Source organism: Orbicella faveolata, unplaced genomic scaffold, assembly GCF_042242905.1.
Source record: "Orbicella faveolata isolate gen_17 unplaced genomic scaffold, um_ofav_v1 contig_35, whole genome shotgun sequence".
NCBI lineage: Eukaryota > Metazoa > Cnidaria > Anthozoa > Scleractinia > Merulinidae > Orbicella > Orbicella faveolata.
In genome coordinates this window covers 1,482,707-1,501,244 of record NW_028301564.1, presented here as the reverse complement: position 1 = coordinate 1,501,244, position 18,538 = coordinate 1,482,707, and the positions used below count along the sequence as shown (strand labels likewise).

The window sequence follows — 18,538 nt, the reverse complement described above, 5'->3', positions numbered from 1 at the left end:
ATAGTCTACTATTACTGGGGCCATGAAAATCATTCGTTATACTGAGGACCTCGTTATATAGAGGCTCGTTAAATCGAGGTTCCACTGTACTAACCATATTCCTTCCAAAGGTAAATATTGAAAATTGAGTTTTATTACTCATTTAGGTTATTAGCCTTAGGAGGAATTTGTTTGCATGTCTACATGAAGTTATCTAATCAGTTCATTCTGTTTGTTCAGAGTAACTATTAGCCACTCATTTCAGGTTAAGAGCTGAAAGTTCAGAACAATATTGAATTTGATACTCAAATTTTGATTGGATTAATTAATGCATAAAAAGTTTGCACCATATCTAGCAAAAAATGAAAGACTTCTAGAGCTTGCCTACCTTTGTCAGTACAAAATGAAACATAATCTGTAACCTTGAACATTGTTGCTCTAATCGTTTTTAATGTTTTTAAGCCCACAAACTCTGGCCCTCACATCCTTTCATACTGTGTTTGCACTGTAAACTTGATTAATGTGCAACACAACTCTCTCTCCTCTCAAAGGCATCTTAAGTATGTTTTTGCATGCACTAGAAACCCAGGTGCTTACAGTGTAGCTTTCCAAATGTGACTGTAAAACGTTTTGGTCATCAATCCTGTCAACACTTAGTGTTGATCTCAGCTCTTGGTTTGAATTTTCAGCTCTTTGTCTTGAGGTTACCCTATATCTTTCAGAGTGTCTTGCACCCACGCCATTTAGCATGTCTAATTAAAGCCAATAAAGCTGGCTATCAATCTACACGTACATGTATACCAAGAATTTGGAAATAAAATGAGTTATCGAATTTTTCAGGGTTTCTCTGTGCGAGCATCTAAATCACTTTTTGAAAGCTAAGTCAAAGTGAGTCTGCCTCAAATTTTGGATAGTAGCTAGTTTATCATCCATGTCTGTTAATTTTTATTTTGAAATATTTTTTCTCTGAGAGTGATTTTTGAATGATCACTCCACCATTCTTTAATCCTGTTTTGGAAATGTTCTGTAACTTTTTACTGCGATTGAATATGGCAACACACAGGCAATTTTTTTAGAGTTTTGTGTCCAGAAACTGAGAAACAAATTAAATTAACAAGAAACAAAGTTCACTTTGACTTGTACATGTAGCTTTCAAAATGTGATGATAATAATAATAATAATAATAATAATAATAATAATAATAATAATAATAATAATAATAATAACAATTTGGACGCCAGCACTAAAATGTCTAGAAAAATTTGGCAATTCATTTTATTTGAAAGTCCTTGGTATAGTTTGATAGCCAGCTCTATAAGTTTTAATTTGATATGGGGTTTATATACAATGTCTACAGATTAAATCGGATGCACTACATCCCTTTTGTGTGAGACCCCTCTAAAGGTTTATGGTAATGTTAAGAGGGTTCCAATTGTTGAACCAAATAATAATGATGTTAGAGTGGTTTTCAATTGAGTGTCGTAAAACCAAAACCAAAACCAAAACCAAAACCAATTACTTACCGATCAGACTTCTCAGCTAATCTCGAACTGTAGTAAAACCAAAACCAAAACCAAAACCAAAGTTAATTGTCTAATTACACTCAACTGAAAACCGCTCTAAATATGCAAAGCAGCAATTCAATAATTCATCCCTAATTCTCTTTCGTAACATAGCAGCATCTAGTTCTAAAGTTTGCATACAAAATGTAAGTGTTTTTTTAGACTGCTTCTCAGATGGTTCCGAACTTCTGCTTTTTCATAATAAAGTGTGTCGTTTAGAATACCTTAAAACCTCACGTATGCCTCAGTATTCAAACATGAACACGTTTCATACTTGCATGAGTCTCGAGCTCGTGTTCCAGTCGGACGCTTCGGAACACTAGCGTGTTGTCTGAATGAACTACGCGGTAGCGTATATTACCTGCATAAAACCCGTTCTTGACGACGCAATACATCTTTGGCTGTGAAAAATGTGACATAACTTTCATATTCACAGCGTGCGATTCTCGAAAATTAGAGCATACTTGACGTATTTATTAGTATTCGAAGACATTCACGTCAGAAGTGGCGTCGTGCATCGCGTGTTCCAGTCGCAAACTCTCGAACAACTGAGAGTATTCGAAAATGTTCGAGTCATAAATGATCGCTATATCTTCGAAGAACATCTAATGCAACATTAATCTACCAAAACGTGGCCCGTATGATTTATCGAACACTTCGAGTCATTCACGAGTATTTAATTTGAATACGGAAAAACAGGCCGGATTCCTCTAGAATATTCCAGGTGTATTTCGAGTCAGCCGTAACAGAAAGTTGAATTTCTACTCAAGTTTTAAAAGAGATGTAAGCAGATCTGAGTACCTAGAACAAGTAAAGAACCTCAAACATAGACAAGCTTTGGCAAAACTCCGATCTGGTAATCATAATCTTAGAATTGAATCTGGGCGACACTGTACTCCTAAATTACCTGAAACTCTTAGAATTTGTCAGTACTGCTGTTCTAACCAAATTGAGAATGAAATGCATTTCTTATTTCATTGTGACCGATACAATAATATTAGACAACAAGTCAGAGATGACATTATCACGAAATATCCAAAATTTGATTCCTTTAATAACACAGAGAAAACAATATTTCTATTTAACAATGCTGATACTTTTATTTGTAAAAAACTAGGTTACTTTACATATGAAGCACTACAAATAAGAGAACTTTGTAACCCTAGAACTTAAAATGAAGAATCTTGTAATTAACTATTTTTATTTTTCTTCCTGGTTGCTGTTGTAATTTGTTTCGTTTTTTGAATTTTTATTTAGCGATTCTGCATTTAGGTAACACCATCTATATGGGAATACCAATAAATTGTTGTTGTTGTTGTTGTTGCTGTTGTTGTGGTAATCGAATACGTCAGAACATTGCGGCATACGCGGCGTGCGCCGATCCGTATTCGAGCGAATTCGGGCCCGAATATTTGGCTTTTCGCGCAGTGGCGAACCTTCAAAACCAGGCGCTCGCGACAAAACGATCCTTAAAACAGCGAAATTGAAGTTGAGATATAACTTTGTAATCTATTACAAAACGTTATAGCAAGTCAGAATGCTGTCGCGGGTGACACGTGTACGAAATTCAAGGCTTTTCATTGCATTGCTGATTTCCGTCGTTGTCACCGTGTCAGTCATCATTTCCTTTTTGCAGAAAAGCGACTTGTATCATCGCGGCATTTCACCTGGTACACCGCAAGATGCTCCACAGAACGTTGCCCTCGCCATCAACAAACAGTCGTTTAGCCCGGCGGCTGTAAAGGAAGTTGCGCTCACCATCAACAATAAGTCATTTAGCCCGGCAGCAAAAGTTCCATTCTCAACAGCTAAAGAAGTCACTCCTCCACACCGAACCTATTTAATATCCCGTACACGATACACCCAAACATTATTCCTTCTAATTTTGGTTGCAACTGCTCCAGACAATATTGATAGAAGGAAAGTTATTCGGAAAACATGGGCAAGCGATCCATCAATAAACATAAGATGGAAAACAATGTTTCTTGTCGGTCAAGCGAAAGACAGTACACAGGAGGAATATTTAAAAGCTGAAAACTTGATGTACAATGACTTAGCAAGAGGAGCACAGAGAGACACTTATCAAAATCTAACACTGAAGATACAAATGGGTCTGGAATGGGCGGCAATATATTGCGACTTTCAGTTTGTAATGAAAACAGACGACGATGTCTTTGTCAATCCTTACAGACTAATGGACTATCTAGGAAACCCCGACACACCTAAAACTAAGCTGTATCTCGGATTCGTGAGGCGGAGTGTGGTACCTCTTCGGCAAGGAAAGTATGGAGTGTCCGTGGAAGAGTACAATAAAACCAGATATCCTGCCTTTTGTGGCGGCGTAGGCTACGTGCTATCGTCAGACCTTGTCCTGAAAATGGTGCAAATGGCAAGAAACCTTTGAAGCTTGAAGACGTGTACATAGGTACATTAGTGGAAAGGCTGGGAGTGACAGATGTGCGACACCATCAAGGATTTCGTCCTTGGCAGTATGGGCCATGCAAATATTTCTCGGATACTATTGCTTATCATCAAGCCTCGATAAATTGCATCGAGGAATTGTTTAATCAAGCGATGAAAGAAAGACTGGAAGATGAAATTAAAAAATCCAAGAGTATGAAAACTGAGGAAAACAAACAACTATATAGTAATACCTCCGGACAACTATGAATACCGGCAGTCAGAGACGCTTAATCACCCGAATTTCAGCTCCTAGTATCGTCTCAATTGGGCCTGGCCGGCGAATTTGATGGAAAACCTCGTGTTTGGGTGAAGCAAACGGAAAATAATTGGTGGCAGACTTTGACACAACGCTCTCAAACATGGTTAACAAAGTGTGGCATCAAACTGAGGCCCTTAAACCCTTAGTCTCGTTTAAAACTCGATCACTTCAGCGGCTAATGTTTGCCTCTCTCATTTTGTTTACTTTCTGAATCAGTATGTAAATATAGCGAGTTTGCTCAAGTCGATTTATGTTCGAAGGAAGCAATTATACTTTCCCCCTGCGGCAGAAATGGGCTTCAAATGCGCTTATAATCAAAACGCCCGACAAATTGCCCGTGATCTGACTTGACATTTTATTACTATTTAGTTTGGTAGTACACAGCTTGTGTGCAGCACTCATGAGATAAAATTGCCAAATGCGAATTTACATCATTACACTGATTTGAAATACACATGCAACCGTTGCAAATATGATAGCTACAATAAGTGAACGCTTTTACAAAAAAAAGGAAAATTGGAAATTATAGATAAACACTGTTACTATTGTGTAACAACAGAAGCTTTAAAAGTTAAAATTTAGCATTTTTCCGGAAGAATTTGTTTGCATGTCTACATGAAGTTATCAGTTCATTCCATTTATTCAGAGAGGCTAACTCAGGTTTACAAAGGTACTTCTCCCAGAGGCATAGGTTACATTGATTTGAAGTGGGGTTATATGGGGCAGCTTGCTTTAAAATCTTTCAAGTGACTTTGAACTTTGATTTATTGTCAAAGTCACTTATATTATTTATATTAAGTGATGCAGGCGAGGAGATTAGTAGGTTCCAAAATTTCGTTGGGCTGTCATTTGAGCATGTAACTTAATAATTAATATGTATTTTAAAATTCTTGTTTTCGAGTTCTGGCAGAGAACGCCTCATTATGATTCTTAATGTTAATCACTTCGTTGCTCGGATGTCTTCTTTTCATTTAATAAGGCACGTGAGTTCGGGATTACCATAATTTCAACGCATGAATCTCGCACTGTAATAGATTAAAGTATAGTTTCAAGATGAGTAAAGGAAGTCTTTGGTACCATTTTACAATCTCGCTGGCGGGTAAGTCCCTCGTTAATCTTAGGCAAAAACAAGAAGGTTTGATTACTTTTTTAAATGAGAAGCAAATTCTTGGGCAATGCTCACAACCTGATTCGTTAAGGTTTTCCAACACTGAGCTACACAACAACTAGCTTGTTTGCGATTGGAATTTTTGGAAAGAAAGGCACTCTTACCATAAAATCACTGACTCGATTTTGCTTTCCTTAACACGATTACTTCATAATCACAGCCTCTCGTAAAAAAAAAAGAGATGAAAAGAACGAAAACACGAATGAAGTCACTCGCAGAAATATTAAATTATTGTGAATAATTGAAAACTAATCTCGTGGATGGCAGATTATCTGATTTTTCCGCTCCTGAGAGATAAAACTAACTGGCGATTTCCACAGGATGCGTTTGACAGATGGGCTACAATTCGAATTTATAGAAGCAGTTTTTCATGAAAAAAGGGACTCAGCAAAACGCTCTACAGATATGAGTTCCTTGGTGAGGCATTGGGAGAAAAAAAATTACGTCTTTTCCTCAGTTCTGTTTTATTTTTCCTTCACCGTAACTCTTTTAGCTTCTTGTTGAACCACGCATGTCTACCGGCAAGCATATTTTTATGCTCAGCCCAAAAACCCGCTGAAAGAAAAATCAAAGATTAAAACTTTGAAAGTTTTCGTCAGATGGCCTTTGAAGTAAACACTTGCGGTGATATCTGGTGAAATGGTCATCGACAATTAACTCGAAACATTGTTCTGACTGGTAATTTCAGTACATATTCCTCATTTATAATTAAAGAGTAAAAATGTATTTCACCTTAAGAGTAAAATATATGCAAACGAACGAACTTTTTATCCTGTGAAAGCTTTCGGTACAATTCTTATTCTGTGATAATCAGCGATTTCAGAACTATGTGCTTAGTTATTAATTTAAACCGACCACTGTATAGCAACAGAAACAAAAGCAAAAACCAAAACCACATGGAAAAATTATTAGTCGGTCTTGCTAGTAAAGTATTTTAACGCCTCCCTTTGTCATGTTTGTTTAGCTCTGTATTGTACAAGGCAAGCTCTCTGCTATGGTAAGTGGTCAGAAAGGTAATTGTCTATAGTGAAAATAGTTTTATGTTTAACTTCTTCTTTTAATGACCAGTCTTATTTAGTATTGTTTAAAATGGCCCATTCAACACAGATTTCAACCAAAACACGAATTTTTAATTATAGAATATGTAAACACAGGGCAAAAAATAATGAACCTTGCTTAATGATGATAACTATAATTGTAGAAAATGTATTCTTGGTAGTGGTTCGCAAAAAAAAAGGGAAATTATAAGGCAGGTGTTCCACAGGCGAAGTTGCAAATCCTTGAATAATGACTTGTATTTAAAACTGATCATTGGATAATGCAGTTCAAGAGTTTTCACTGGCTTAGCCATCATGGTACATGAGCAATTATACCATGTTCTGCGAATATAGTAAGCGTACGCGTTAGTTTTGAGGGCGTTTTTATTTTTATTTTATTTTTCTATTTTTGGGGGCGTTTGTAATAAATCAATTATTCCACTCGTGTTTGTTGGATATGATATGATTAAAGCCAACTCGGTTCCAGGCGCCTCGTTGGCTATCTATCACCTCATATCCAATGCGCGCTCTTGGATTCATTATTAACTGTTGGTTAGAAGAAATAATAATAATACTAATAATAATTTTTTTTTTGTATGCATAGGTCATTAAAACTCTTCACTAAAACTTCACATGATAATTGCTTCCAGCACAAAACTATTTACGATAACAATTTTATTAAAGTCGTTAAAAAAAGAAAGCAAAGTTTAGTTTTAATAATAATAATAATAATACAAATCAAACGCTGGTCTGATTGAAGTAAAATTGAATACAGATGGCTACACCTTCAAAACCAGTCGCGACAAAATTTATCTTAATTTAGGGAATTTTTGTTTGTTTGTTCAGCGTTTGATAGGAATCGACTACTTTTGTCACAATGTATCTCAATTACATTTTTTCCAGTTCTTTACAATTAGCTCAAAATATTTAGCACCCTATGATTGTTGATAGAAATAACAATTGAGCATCTCGATACCACTGATTTTTCAAAGTGGCTTCCTCCAGTTTCCCTCCTCCCGTACTGTTTTTGCCCCGCACGTAAATGACGAAAAACACTTGCACCGCCGGGCACTGAGTGACGCTATTTCAATGGCAAAGTGGTCTCTCCTAAACTTTTTGGATTGGTCTAACTTGCCAAATCTTGAAAGCATCAAGGCAAGAAGATAAAACCTGCTGGAGCAATAAAATCATTGGAATGTCACTTGAGACTGGAATAAATCAGTATTAAGAGTAGTATTGTGCCCAATCAAAGACTCTCAAAATATTATCTGTTGCTTACTCTGTTTGTAAGTGTACCGTAAATAATAAACATCACTGCATCGGTCCATCCTCATATTTTTACTTAGTGAAGTGTTTGAAAACGTCCACAGTGAGTCCACTGATTGACATGTTTTGAAGTTATCTGCTACATGTATTTAGGTTTATTTCGATAAATAGTTTAATTCTGTTTAATTCTTTTTCAAACAGCCTCGGGGAATGGAGTAACTTTGAGAGCAAAGACAAGTTACGTGGAGTACCATTTTAACACGACTTCGGCCTTCCTAGGAGCCATATTTCAACTTGAATTCTCCTCCACAAGTTGCAAGGGAGATTTAATACTTGTGACTAGTAGAGACAGATAACTTTTTCAAAATTTCTTTGGAAGAAGAAGATAAAGTCAATTTTTATTACAAACACGAAGATGGAGATTTCAACTTGCGAATATCTCCATCTCACAACAAAACGTTTTGCGATGGGCAAAGACACAATATTGAGGTTAAAAGATATGGAAAGATGGTCACTTACAGCACTGATGGTGGTGAGGAAATGCAGACTAAAGACACAAGTGTCAAAATAGCCATCTTTAGTAAACCAGATAAGATCACCCTCGGAGGGTCCAATGATAAGTTTGATGGCTGCATGTTCAGTGCATTGGTCCTTTTCCATGGGAAAACCGACTTAAGTAAGAATGTCAGCGTTAACATTATAGAGCGTTACCTCAAGAGGGATGCCAGGGTTCATTCTGCTGCTGTGTGTCCCGGAGCTTGCCCTAACTCTAAATCACCCGCAAAAGGTGATTATGAAATACGAGGTAAGCCATTAAGTATGTTGTAAAATGATGTAGCTGCCATAGAAGCGGTCTGTATAACCAATGACACATCATACCGAACTGTTCATAAATTCTTTCGATGAAATTACAAAGTTTAGTAGTATTTCCCTTGCATGAAAAGGTTTTTCGATCATTTTGCCTCCTCTCTACCAAGGATTTTAAGTGGAAACCATGCCAGCTTTAATTTAGTTCAAGACAGGTCGCTATGTTTTCACTAACAGTCCCATCTGAAGTCCTGCCACGTAGCTGGATGGGCCAGCCTCGATAAACCTGGTACTGAAGTCATGTGGACTTTTGTGCGAACACTGTCTGTACTCTAAAGATTGGCATCTTGTGGAAGATCTGAACATGTTTTCACCATGCATAGCCGGTTCAAGTCAGAACAATGTAGTTTTATCGGACCGACAGAGCTATGGAACACCAATTCCGGATTGAATATACAGAACGCGCAAAGCTCTTAGTACCTAAAAACTATTCAACATTGGTACCATTTTTGTTCCTATACATTTAGAATGTACACGTTCCAACACCGACATCTCCATGACAACGGACCGTGGTGTGATAGCCAGTCCCCAACCACAAGAATTAAGCCACATCAGTAGATGCGTATGGCGCATCACGGCCCCAGCTGAACATTGATTGAAGTTCACATTGCTCTTTTATAACATCAGCGGATTTGTGTCCTGTTTACGTTCTAAAAGTGAAGTCGTTGTCTATAACGGAATATCTTCTGCTTCGAATGTTCTTGAACGGTTCTGTTTCCCCAAATCGAATACAATGGTGTATACACGAGAACGTCAGATGATGGTCGACATGACTTTACCCGACAGCATCTACCTTGATTTCATTGGCGCTTATGAAGTCGTGAAAATGGACGAAGGTAACTCATATGATACCGTTGAAACTATCTACAACGGCCATCTTGAGGACAAGGGAAAGTAAGGTAGTTGTGTAACATGTCACCTGTTCTTTTCCGGATTACAATATTTATAGTTCAGAAACAAAATGCTTATTGTAGCATATTAATACGGAACCCAATAAAAATACATCAAAACAAAAAGTATAAACAGAAACAAAGACCAACGACGCGTAGTTCGGATCAAGTTTAGTGACCTTTTCCAATTAAAAGTGTGGTTTTGTATATACACCGTTCGTCCGTCATTGATGAACTAGCCCTTGTCGAGAGGTTATTTTGGCAGGTGGGACGCGTTTTAGTGGCCGTTGCTGTCGTAGAGAAATTAAAACAAGAGTGCATGTACGGGCTTTCCGCTGGGACCAAAAAAAAGTGGCCGCGTTAAAGAGAGGTGGCCATTATTAGATGTTTGACTGCAATTTAATGACAAAGGTTCTGAAAATGATTGAAACAATATGTCAATGAACATGGGTGCATGGTATGATGAAAAGTATAACTTTCTTATCTCTAACATCCAATCAACAAACAGGAACCTAACAAACATGTCTGGAATATTGACTAGTCCAGATTTTCCACACAATTACGGATTTGAACATGACTGTACCTGGATCATATCAGTACCAATAGGACATCACGTTCTTCTTTCATTCGATATGGGTGACTTCAACATTCATCCGTGTAACAAGAGCTGTGCCTGTGACTTTCTAGAAGTTCGAGCTGGAACAACTTCTAAAGGAAAGTTTATTGGAAAATTTTGCGGTGCTACCCCGCCCTCTCCTATTTATGTTAGCGGACGCGAAAGCTGGCTTCGTTTCGTAACGAACAAACTTACGAACAATAAAGGATTTCGCACAACGTATAAAGCCATCCGAAGCCTTGCAGGTAAATGCACGTATCAATATTTTGAGTCGCAATCTTCTCTCACATATATATGTCCAATAATAAGTCATTCTTCTTATCAATCTGTTGTTCATCAGCGATGTGTGAGTGCAATGATCGACTAAGACACATTATTTTTTGTACTTCAGCTAATGACGATACTTATTAAAAATAAGTGGTGCCTTGAACTTTAGAAAATGGATTTTTAGGCCTAGCCACGTTTACTGCTGTCAACGGATATCTGTGTGTCCCTTTATACCTAAATAAGAGGCAGTATCTTTCAGTCAAGCAAATCACTTCGAATCATCGTAAAATAAACCACTTGCATCTCTCAGAAAATGATTGTTTTTTACGCATTGGTGTTATGGAACAGTGACATTTTTATGTACAGCTATAAGCTTCCATGCACTTACTATAGCAATCACTAAATTAGATTCAATGCATTAGTCGTTGTTTCCTCTTTCTTCAGACGAATGCCCAAGGAACAGGACATTTACGGATCGTCGTGGGTATGTCCATAGCCCAAGGTTTGCTTTAGATTATCCAGGCAAGATGGAATGCATATGGAGAATTCGCGTTCCTAAGGAATACAGAGTTAGTTTTGTATTCTTAGCTCCGATCAATCTTGATCCAAACTGTACTGACGTTTTGGAAGTTAGAGATGGCCTAGATGTAACCAGTCCATTGCTGAATCGGTTCTGTGGCTCTACCAAGGCTCCGCCGAACATATTTTCAAGCGGAAGAGCATTGTTTGTACGGTTCAGGTCTGACAGCTATCTTCGTGGTTTCGATGGCTCAAACCCAGGATTTCGGGCCACATACTTTGCTACACGTGTCAAATCAGGTATGCTAAGCTGCTGTCTAGATTTAAAGTTTTTGCAGTTGGAAGGTCGACTGCATTATGAGTAGTAGTGGCTGTTGTTATGGAGAAAAGTTTTACTTACTTAGGTGATCAAATATTGAATAACAGAGACTTATGTAATCAGCAACGCGTAATAAACAAGCCCGCGAGTTTGGGTTGAAGTTTTTTCAATACAGACGCATACCGTTCGAATAAAATTGTCTCACTTTCGTAGCGTTTTTTAAAAATTTTCCTCTTTCGGAATAAAAAAGAAGTCTTTTGTGTTATAAGCGATTCGTTACGTGTAAGACGTTCTGAGCCCTGTCAAATATTCAAAGCCTTTTATAGGGAATTTCAAGAAATTTCCGTTTTGGCTTACGGTGCATGTAAGACGTAAGGAGATTTTTGGTTTCTAACTAGTGTTTTATCGGAAGGTTTAATAAACAAAAGAAGAGGCCTACAAGAGCATTACAAATCATGGGGGATTTATTGGCCTTCCCTAGCAAAATAACAACGTAAAATTGCAAAATTCTACGTATTAAGAGGACGTGAACAAAATCAACTTAATTTTCTAAAATTAGAGTTCACAAATGTCATTACATATATATTTTGCGCTTGAGCGAGTTACGCACCGAACCGATTGAAACTTGATATTAGCAAATTATTTTCAATCCCAGAGTCGTCCTCTGCGTCGACGAACGGTCATAAGCTCACGTAATTTTGCCAGAGAGTTCATAATCTGCAGGAATAATCTTGTTTTGTTCTCACTAAAATGTTTTGAGATGGAAATCAGTGGGAAAAAAGAAGAAAACAAAAACTCCGACAGCTTAGCCGCTCGTAGTGGGTGCAAGGTTGATGTCTATGAAGCCATACACAAATATAATGAGTAAGTATGTAAACTGAGCAGACTCGAAGATATCCGACCAATTTAAAAACGTTAATTTTCTTCCGTTGGTGTTCCCTTAACTTGTCCTTCATATCTCAGATAGTTTATTATAATCCTGATGCAGATAAAGGTACTTCAAATCTTGAGTATGATTTAATGTGTGTAAGTCTGACTTCTTAGTGACAACAAGTAACATATCTGTTCTCTTTTTTCTGCGCAAAACCAAATAGATTATTTGAAATTGCGACTTTGCGAGAAGACTAAGCTACAAGTTTGAACTTTACCAATTTTCTTGACAGTAGAAAAGATAAAAACTCTACATAAAAGAACATAATCAAGTTGTTAGTTATTTATTTAGACAGAATTTAGAGAGGTTTCTTTGTTACCTTATCTGTGTTAGTTTTGAAAAGATTTCATATCGTTCCGTGTTTTCGGGTTGCTTTTTCTTCCACATCTGTGTCCATCTAGGACGCTCTCTTTTGTTCTCGACAGCACACTTAATTTTGCGTTGAACACTAACGAAGCAAAGCTGTCCAAACACTTGTTTAGCAACACCATTTGTTCTTGACAGCCTCCAAATCAGGCCGGGGTCTGTCGATTCTATATAAGAGGCATTCGCTTTCTCAAAATTACAGTGTCATTTGCACGCATCTCGAAGCCAAAATGAAGACTTTCACATCTCTTCTCCTCCTCAGCGCCTTAGCAGCTTACGTGTCCTCCAATAAAATAGAATTTCACAGAGCCGTGTTGGATTTCTTGGACGAGCGACATGGCGAAAGAATGGCTCAGGTTCTGAGAGACCAGGGTTTGCCGGAAAATACTCTGGTTGCCCGCGATCATGACAAAGAAATACAAGACTGGATGATAAGTCGATAACAAAGTCTTTACTTGATATCTTCCTTCTTGCGTAATAGCAGTTTTAACAAGTTAACTTTGGCCGCAATGACGAATTTGACTGTTCGTAAATAATTGGCAACATGATTTTTAATTTGGTTTAATAAAAAGAGGTGTTTGTGGGTGTTAGAAGTTTTTTGCCACCCGTGTACAATTATTTTTCATGGTTAGGTTTAAGATTTGCCTTTTTTATATCTGTTTGAAGTTATTCATGTCACTGAGTGCGATTCAGAGGTTATGTTCGTCGTTGGTCTCGAATCACTTTACGTTAGATTCAAAATTATTTTTTCATCTGGGCTGCAAGGACGGACAAGTTACATTGTCCCAGCTCTGTTCAGACCTATTTCTTGAATGTTATGCTTCTTTAAAAATTACTACCGTAGGTCATTTAGGCTTTGAAAGTTCTTTTCAGTGACACGAGGATTGGTGGTTTTAAAGTTATTTTCGTTGCGGGCACGTCTAGACTTCAAATTACCCTGTATTTGCTAATCTCTCGAGCATTTGGAGACACCCCGGCCGCACTCGTAGTCGGTTATCTAGGATCTACAGGGTTTTCGAAGGACTCACTTTTTTTTTTCGAAAACTGAGAAATTTTGTGAGTGGCTCAGACCCATGTAGTTCTAAGGTTGCAGTTAACGTAACCGTGCTACGCCCTTTCAATATTTAGGGTCACCCAAGTCATAGAGTAAAAATCCGTGTATAAGAAAAAAAGGTTTACTGTCAAATTAGGGTACCTAGGTAGGTTCGTAATCAGGTTCTTAATTTTTGGTAAAAAAAATGTAGACATGAGTGTGGCCTTTATATTGAATCGTTCACAGTACCGTATTGTGGTCTTATAACACTGCCAGTGGTCTGGTTAGTTTTTATTACCTTTTTTGTATCGAATGCTTTGTACTTAATTATATTTTAAAAAAAGTCCTATATTTTGCAAATAAGATATTTGGGCCTAGAATGGTTCTTGTGTGAAGGGTGCTTAACAGGGAAATTTTAGACCGACAGTTTCTTAAATTTTAGGTTGTTATACGCGGGCTTTTGCTGTATTTTTGCAGCTTAATCGGAATCTGAAGCGCTTATACTAATGAGGCAAATATCATAAACAAAGATTCATTGATTCACTCTGTGAATTGAAAATGGAATAGTTCTGTCATGCTGATTGCACAAAATTTTCCCGACAGAAACCTTGCAAAATAAAAGGAGAGGCCTGTTGGCACAAGGCCGGAGAAGATGCTTGTAAACGGCTGGAATGCATTGACAACTTCATTAAATGCGTCAAGGAACACCACCCCACGCCAATTCCTTCACCTTCTCCGTTACAGGTAAGGATCGGACCATTATGTTTTTTTTAAGGCGCTGGGGGAGCTGGGTACCCTCGGTGCCAAAGATTTTTCTTGCGCGGTTTCCGGTGTCGGTCATGTCTCTATTGTGACCCGCACGAAAAACTTCTACCCAGGGTACCAGAAGATTTTCTGGCGGCTTCGCTGCTCGTTCCAGCGAAGCAAAGTATTTCCGTCCGCCTTGCGCGAGAAAAAACCTCTGGTACCCAAGGTAGGAGCTGGGCAATTTCCCAAAAAAATTCCTGCGCAGTAAAAACTACGAAAAAAAAAATCTTGTAAGGGAACCATAACCAAGAAAAAAACAAACAATCAACCAAGCAAATAATTTCTACTACCCAGGTCCTATTTGCGGTGTTATACAAATTCTTCGACAAGCTACTGTTCACTAAAAAAAAATCCCGTCCAACCTAAGGGTGAGTTTCACGCCCCAGAAGATTGCCCATATAGCCCCCCCCCCCCCCCCACCTCTTCAAAAAATAACGGTCCGTCCCCAAACACATATCGTTACCAAAATCGCCTAAACAGCCACAATCTACCGTAAATGAATGGTCTTGTGTTTGTAACTCACTGAAATTAGTCCACTTGAGGCCTGTCAGTATCAGCCAATATTCAGGGTCACTCAAGCGACCAAGCAAAATCAAACAGCGAAACAGAAAGCAAAACCAAACCAACGCATAGCAAAAGAAATACAAATAAGATGAACTTGCAATGAAACAAGTATGCCAGGTCTTTATTCCTATCGAAAACCCTTCATAGGCCGATTTCAATGAATTCAATTGTATCTGTGTTTGTTTTTCTTGTAGATTGGTTGTGTTGCGCTGCTTAAAATGTGCCGGGAACACAGTCCGAGCTGTGCTGGTAAATTGTGTTGCTTCGTTCGTATCAAGAGGTGCTTTGATTTTGCGGAGGAACAAATAAAGAAGGCGTGAGTCCTCGAGGGTAAATAATGTCACACTGTTTCCATGGCAACGGATAGTAAGATATCGATCAAGATGACGTGCAATCAGGCTCCTTTTTTTTCTTCATCCATATGTATTAATGTATCTCGTAGGCATTGTGATCAAAGAGCCAACTAAAGAGAAAAATCATTCGGACTTGGCCAGAGGGCTTATCGGCCTCGTTCACTTTGAGAGATATGGGAATGAAATTAGACAGAAACTTAGAAAACCTGACTGACATTTGGCCATTTCAGAAACATTGTTGATCGTTCCGCCGCTTTAGTTCCAAAAAGAAAAAAAGACTGGGTCTGTCCGGGAGTCGAACCCGGGACCTCTCGCACCCAAAGCGAGAATCATGCCACTAGACCAACGGGCCATTTTTGGTTAGTAAGGCTAAATATAACGCCCAGTACCTGCTACAGGAAGAGTGCGAAAACAATTTTTAGTTTAAAATCTTAAGATTAATCTGTTGAAGTAAAGAATTGGTTCATGTTTAGTGTGCGTATATCGAGTAATGGATGCGCGAGGAAAGTTGCGAGAGCACGACAGAAGCGAAATAGTTGTTCGAGGCTCAGCTAAAATGAAACTGCATAAGTCATGTAAATAGAGATTTTTACCATGAAATCTCAATAGGAATTAGGTAGGACCAGCGTGTGCCCTATATATGTTGTAGCACTCTTTATACCAAGTTCCATGGCTTTTTAGTCCCACCAGTCGCCAAAAAAGATATTGAGCCAGCAAGAGACCACCACCACTTTTGGGAAAAAGCGGAGCCAAGGAGTGATGACAACAGGTTCTCTGATGATTAGTAGATTAGACACCTACGTCGAAATGAGCAGTCCTGCCTGGCCTGTTGGTCCTCCTTCTTTCGGTGACAGATGTCCCTGGCTCCGCCGACTCCTGGACATGCCCCTTATTGGTAACCTTATTTAAGATTTCCCAAACTATGTTCTTGTTGCATCGATCAAAAGGAAGCTGGCATCTACTTGCTTTTTTAAATTCCTCTCTTCCTTCTGTTGGTCACCTCATGTCCGGAAAGTGAGGGACAAATTAAATAAGCGAAAAACAAAATTTGCTTTAATTTGATTTGTAGCTTTCAAAAGGTGATTCGGATTTTACATTTAGAGGTCGTAAAAAATTCGACAATTCGTTTTACTAGTCAAAATTCTTCGTAGCCAGCTATATAAACTTAAATTTGACATAGGGATGTAGGTAAAATAAAAAATAATGAATACTTTATTTATACTGTAAGAAATAGATCAGCTGAATTTAAATATAACGACAGCTGGTATAAACCTATGTGCAGTTGATAAAATATTTCAAATAGTTTTAGCAATAAAAAAATATTAAAAACTAAAAGGGAAAATTTGTTTACAACAAAAGCAACTCTTAACTAATTATAAATTCTACATTTATGCTGTATTCTGTCTTGCTCTAACAAATACTGGAATGCTTTTGACTTAAAAGTTCTCAGATTTAATATCTTTAGCCAGGAGCCATAATCGGGGACGGAGACCGTAAGCGCGCGCCATTTCAAGTATTGGGGCTGTCCCCATGATATGGGACAATAATTCTATTTTTAGAACAAATTGCGCCATCGTCTGCGGCACACGCGCGTACATGCTGCGAGGATTTCTGCGGATGTCGCGCGGGGGAAATGGCGTCCGAAATTCCCGAAATTTTTCATGTTTTTGGCCCACAACTCAAAGCGTTTACGTCTGTTGGAATTTTGCTTAATTAAGTATTTTCGTCGTAAGCTGCTCCAGTTTGAGTGAAGTAAGACCGTGTCGAATTTAGGTATGTTCCGCTTTAAGCTTATATGTATATCGCTGACCAAGTTGTGTTCCGACGGATGCTTTTTTACATGAGCTATACATTACCCCACTTTAAATTTCACATATGTTGAAGATTAACAGCTTTTCCATTACACAGCAAAAAACTGGCTGGATATATTTAGATATAGCAGAGCTTCAGGACTTCATGGTTTCCTAGCTCCTCTTACCACACGCTTGCGAGGAATTTGCCAGTCTATCGCGACCGAAAAGTAAAACAAAATAATTGCTAGTTTGAGTTTCGCCTGAATTGTAAGCAACGCTTGATGTTTCATCAAGGCCCAATAACTTTACGTCCGTAGATACTGCTCAGTTTCATTTGTGTAAAAATCCAGTAAATTCTCTGTTGTCGATAAATGAGAGCGCCCGCCGATGCGTGTTTTGTACAGTCAGTAAACATGATAAATTGGACTTCCGCCGCACTTTCGTGTGAAAGCGTACATCGAACTCAAACAATAACTCTATAGTTTTTAAATATGTTTAAGATTGATAAATATTTGAGAACATATTAAAAGCTAAGCTGGAAATATGTCAATAAAGCAGAAATAATCAGCAAAGTTACAATGACACTTTCTTTAATCAACTTCGAATAACGATTTCGATTTTGTTGATCGAGTTATCAAAACTCCTTGTCTATTTTCATTTTCGCAGTGTAAAACTTCACTATGCTTATGTTGAAGAAACACACATGATGTTAGTAGCCTTTTCTGCGTTCGTGAAATTTGTTGTAGCATCTCAGCACAAAAGATAACGAAAGAAATCTTTGTCAAGGTTTGTTGACAATTGAAAACACCGACTCGGACTTGAAAGTGCGCGAGCTGCACTATGCAAATGAGCTAATTGTACGCGTCAGAGTTTCCTTTCAAAAACTTTTACGAACTCACCCTGAAACTCACCAAGCAAGCAGAACTAATAAGAAACCATCAAAACAGGTTTTGGTTATGATTGACCATTGTCTGAGAAACTCACAAATTAACTCGATACCAGAGTATAGAGTTTTCTTGCTATATTCTTAAGTCAGAACAAACGCAAAAACATCCATGGATACGCGTAAGCTTACAACAAGCGCGAGCAGACCTTATTATTCATTCTCAGCGCGAGATTGAAGTCTTGCTTTCGACCCTGAAAAACCCACCTTTCCGTTAGCTCAGAGCATAAAACTACATATAAGCGCCCTGGTTCGTATTCCCTGCCTTATTCCCTGCCATCACGGTGAAAAATACGCAAGAGAATCTCGCAACTCTCACCATTTGATCACGCAACGTGACAGCATCCACGCGAGAGCCCCCGACATGTGCGTGGATCCGCGCGGATATATGACGTCAGGATGGCGTAATTTGTTCTAAAAATAGAAAAATTGTCCCATATCATAGGTGCGCGCGAATCCTAAGACTTACGGTCTCCGTCCCCGATTATGGCTCCCGCTTTAGCCCGTAATTCTTTAGGTAAATTGTTCCATTCTTT

The 18,538-nt window shown here is 38.2% G+C and overlaps 2 protein-coding genes and 2 pseudogenes across 3 annotated transcripts; all 4 read left to right on the top strand.

The window, feature by feature from the left end:
- Positions 1 to 3,033: 3,033 nt before the first annotated feature.
- LOC149102542 (beta-1,3-galactosyltransferase 5-like) lies at positions 3,034 to 4,734 on the top strand (annotated as a pseudogene).
- Positions 4,735 to 4,807: 73 nt separating this feature from the next.
- Positions 4,808 to 9,640, top strand: LOC149102541 (uncharacterized; annotated as a pseudogene). Its single transcript, XR_016201944.1, has 4 exons — positions 4,808 to 5,362; positions 6,396 to 6,428; positions 7,936 to 8,539; positions 9,069 to 9,640. The product of XR_016201944.1 is annotated as an uncharacterized LOC149102541 (transcript).
- Positions 9,641 to 9,716: 76 nt separating this feature from the next.
- Positions 9,717 to 12,823, top strand: LOC149102540 (tolloid-like protein 2). Its single transcript, XM_089273252.1, has 3 exons — positions 9,717 to 10,352; positions 10,819 to 11,193; positions 12,772 to 12,823. The coding sequence occupies exons 1-3, from the start codon at positions 9,926 to 9,928 to the stop codon at positions 12,777 to 12,779; spliced, it is 810 nt and encodes a 269-aa protein (XP_089129378.1). The 5' UTR covers positions 9,717 to 9,925; the 3' UTR covers positions 12,780 to 12,823.
- LOC149102539 (uncharacterized) lies at positions 12,498 to 15,736 on the top strand. The gene is made up of 3 exons (XM_089273253.1): positions 12,498 to 12,939; positions 14,145 to 14,286; positions 15,108 to 15,736. Exons 1-3 carry the CDS (start codon positions 12,740 to 12,742, stop codon positions 15,231 to 15,233), a joined length of 468 nt encoding a protein of 155 aa, XP_089129379.1. The 5' UTR covers positions 12,498 to 12,739; the 3' UTR covers positions 15,234 to 15,736.
- The last annotated feature ends 2,802 nt before the right edge of the window (positions 15,737 to 18,538 follow it).

Coding starts and splice junctions, on each gene's coding strand:
- LOC149102540 (XM_089273252.1), top strand. CDS start 9,926: ATGTCAATGAACATGGGTGCATGGTATGATGAAAAGTATAACTTTCTT. Junction 10,353..10,818: donor AGCCATCCGAAGCCTTGCAG/GTAAATGCACGT, acceptor CTCTTTCTTCAG/ACGAATGCCCAAGGAACAGG.
- LOC149102539 (XM_089273253.1), top strand. CDS start 12,740: ATGAAGACTTTCACATCTCTTCTCCTCCTCAGCGCCTTAGCAGCTTAC. Junction 12,940..14,144: donor AAAGAAATACAAGACTGGAT/GATAAGTCGATA, acceptor ATTTTCCCGACA/GAAACCTTGCAAAATAAAAG. Junction 14,287..15,107: donor CTTCACCTTCTCCGTTACAG/GTAAGGATCGGA, acceptor TTTTTCTTGTAG/ATTGGTTGTGTTGCGCTGCT.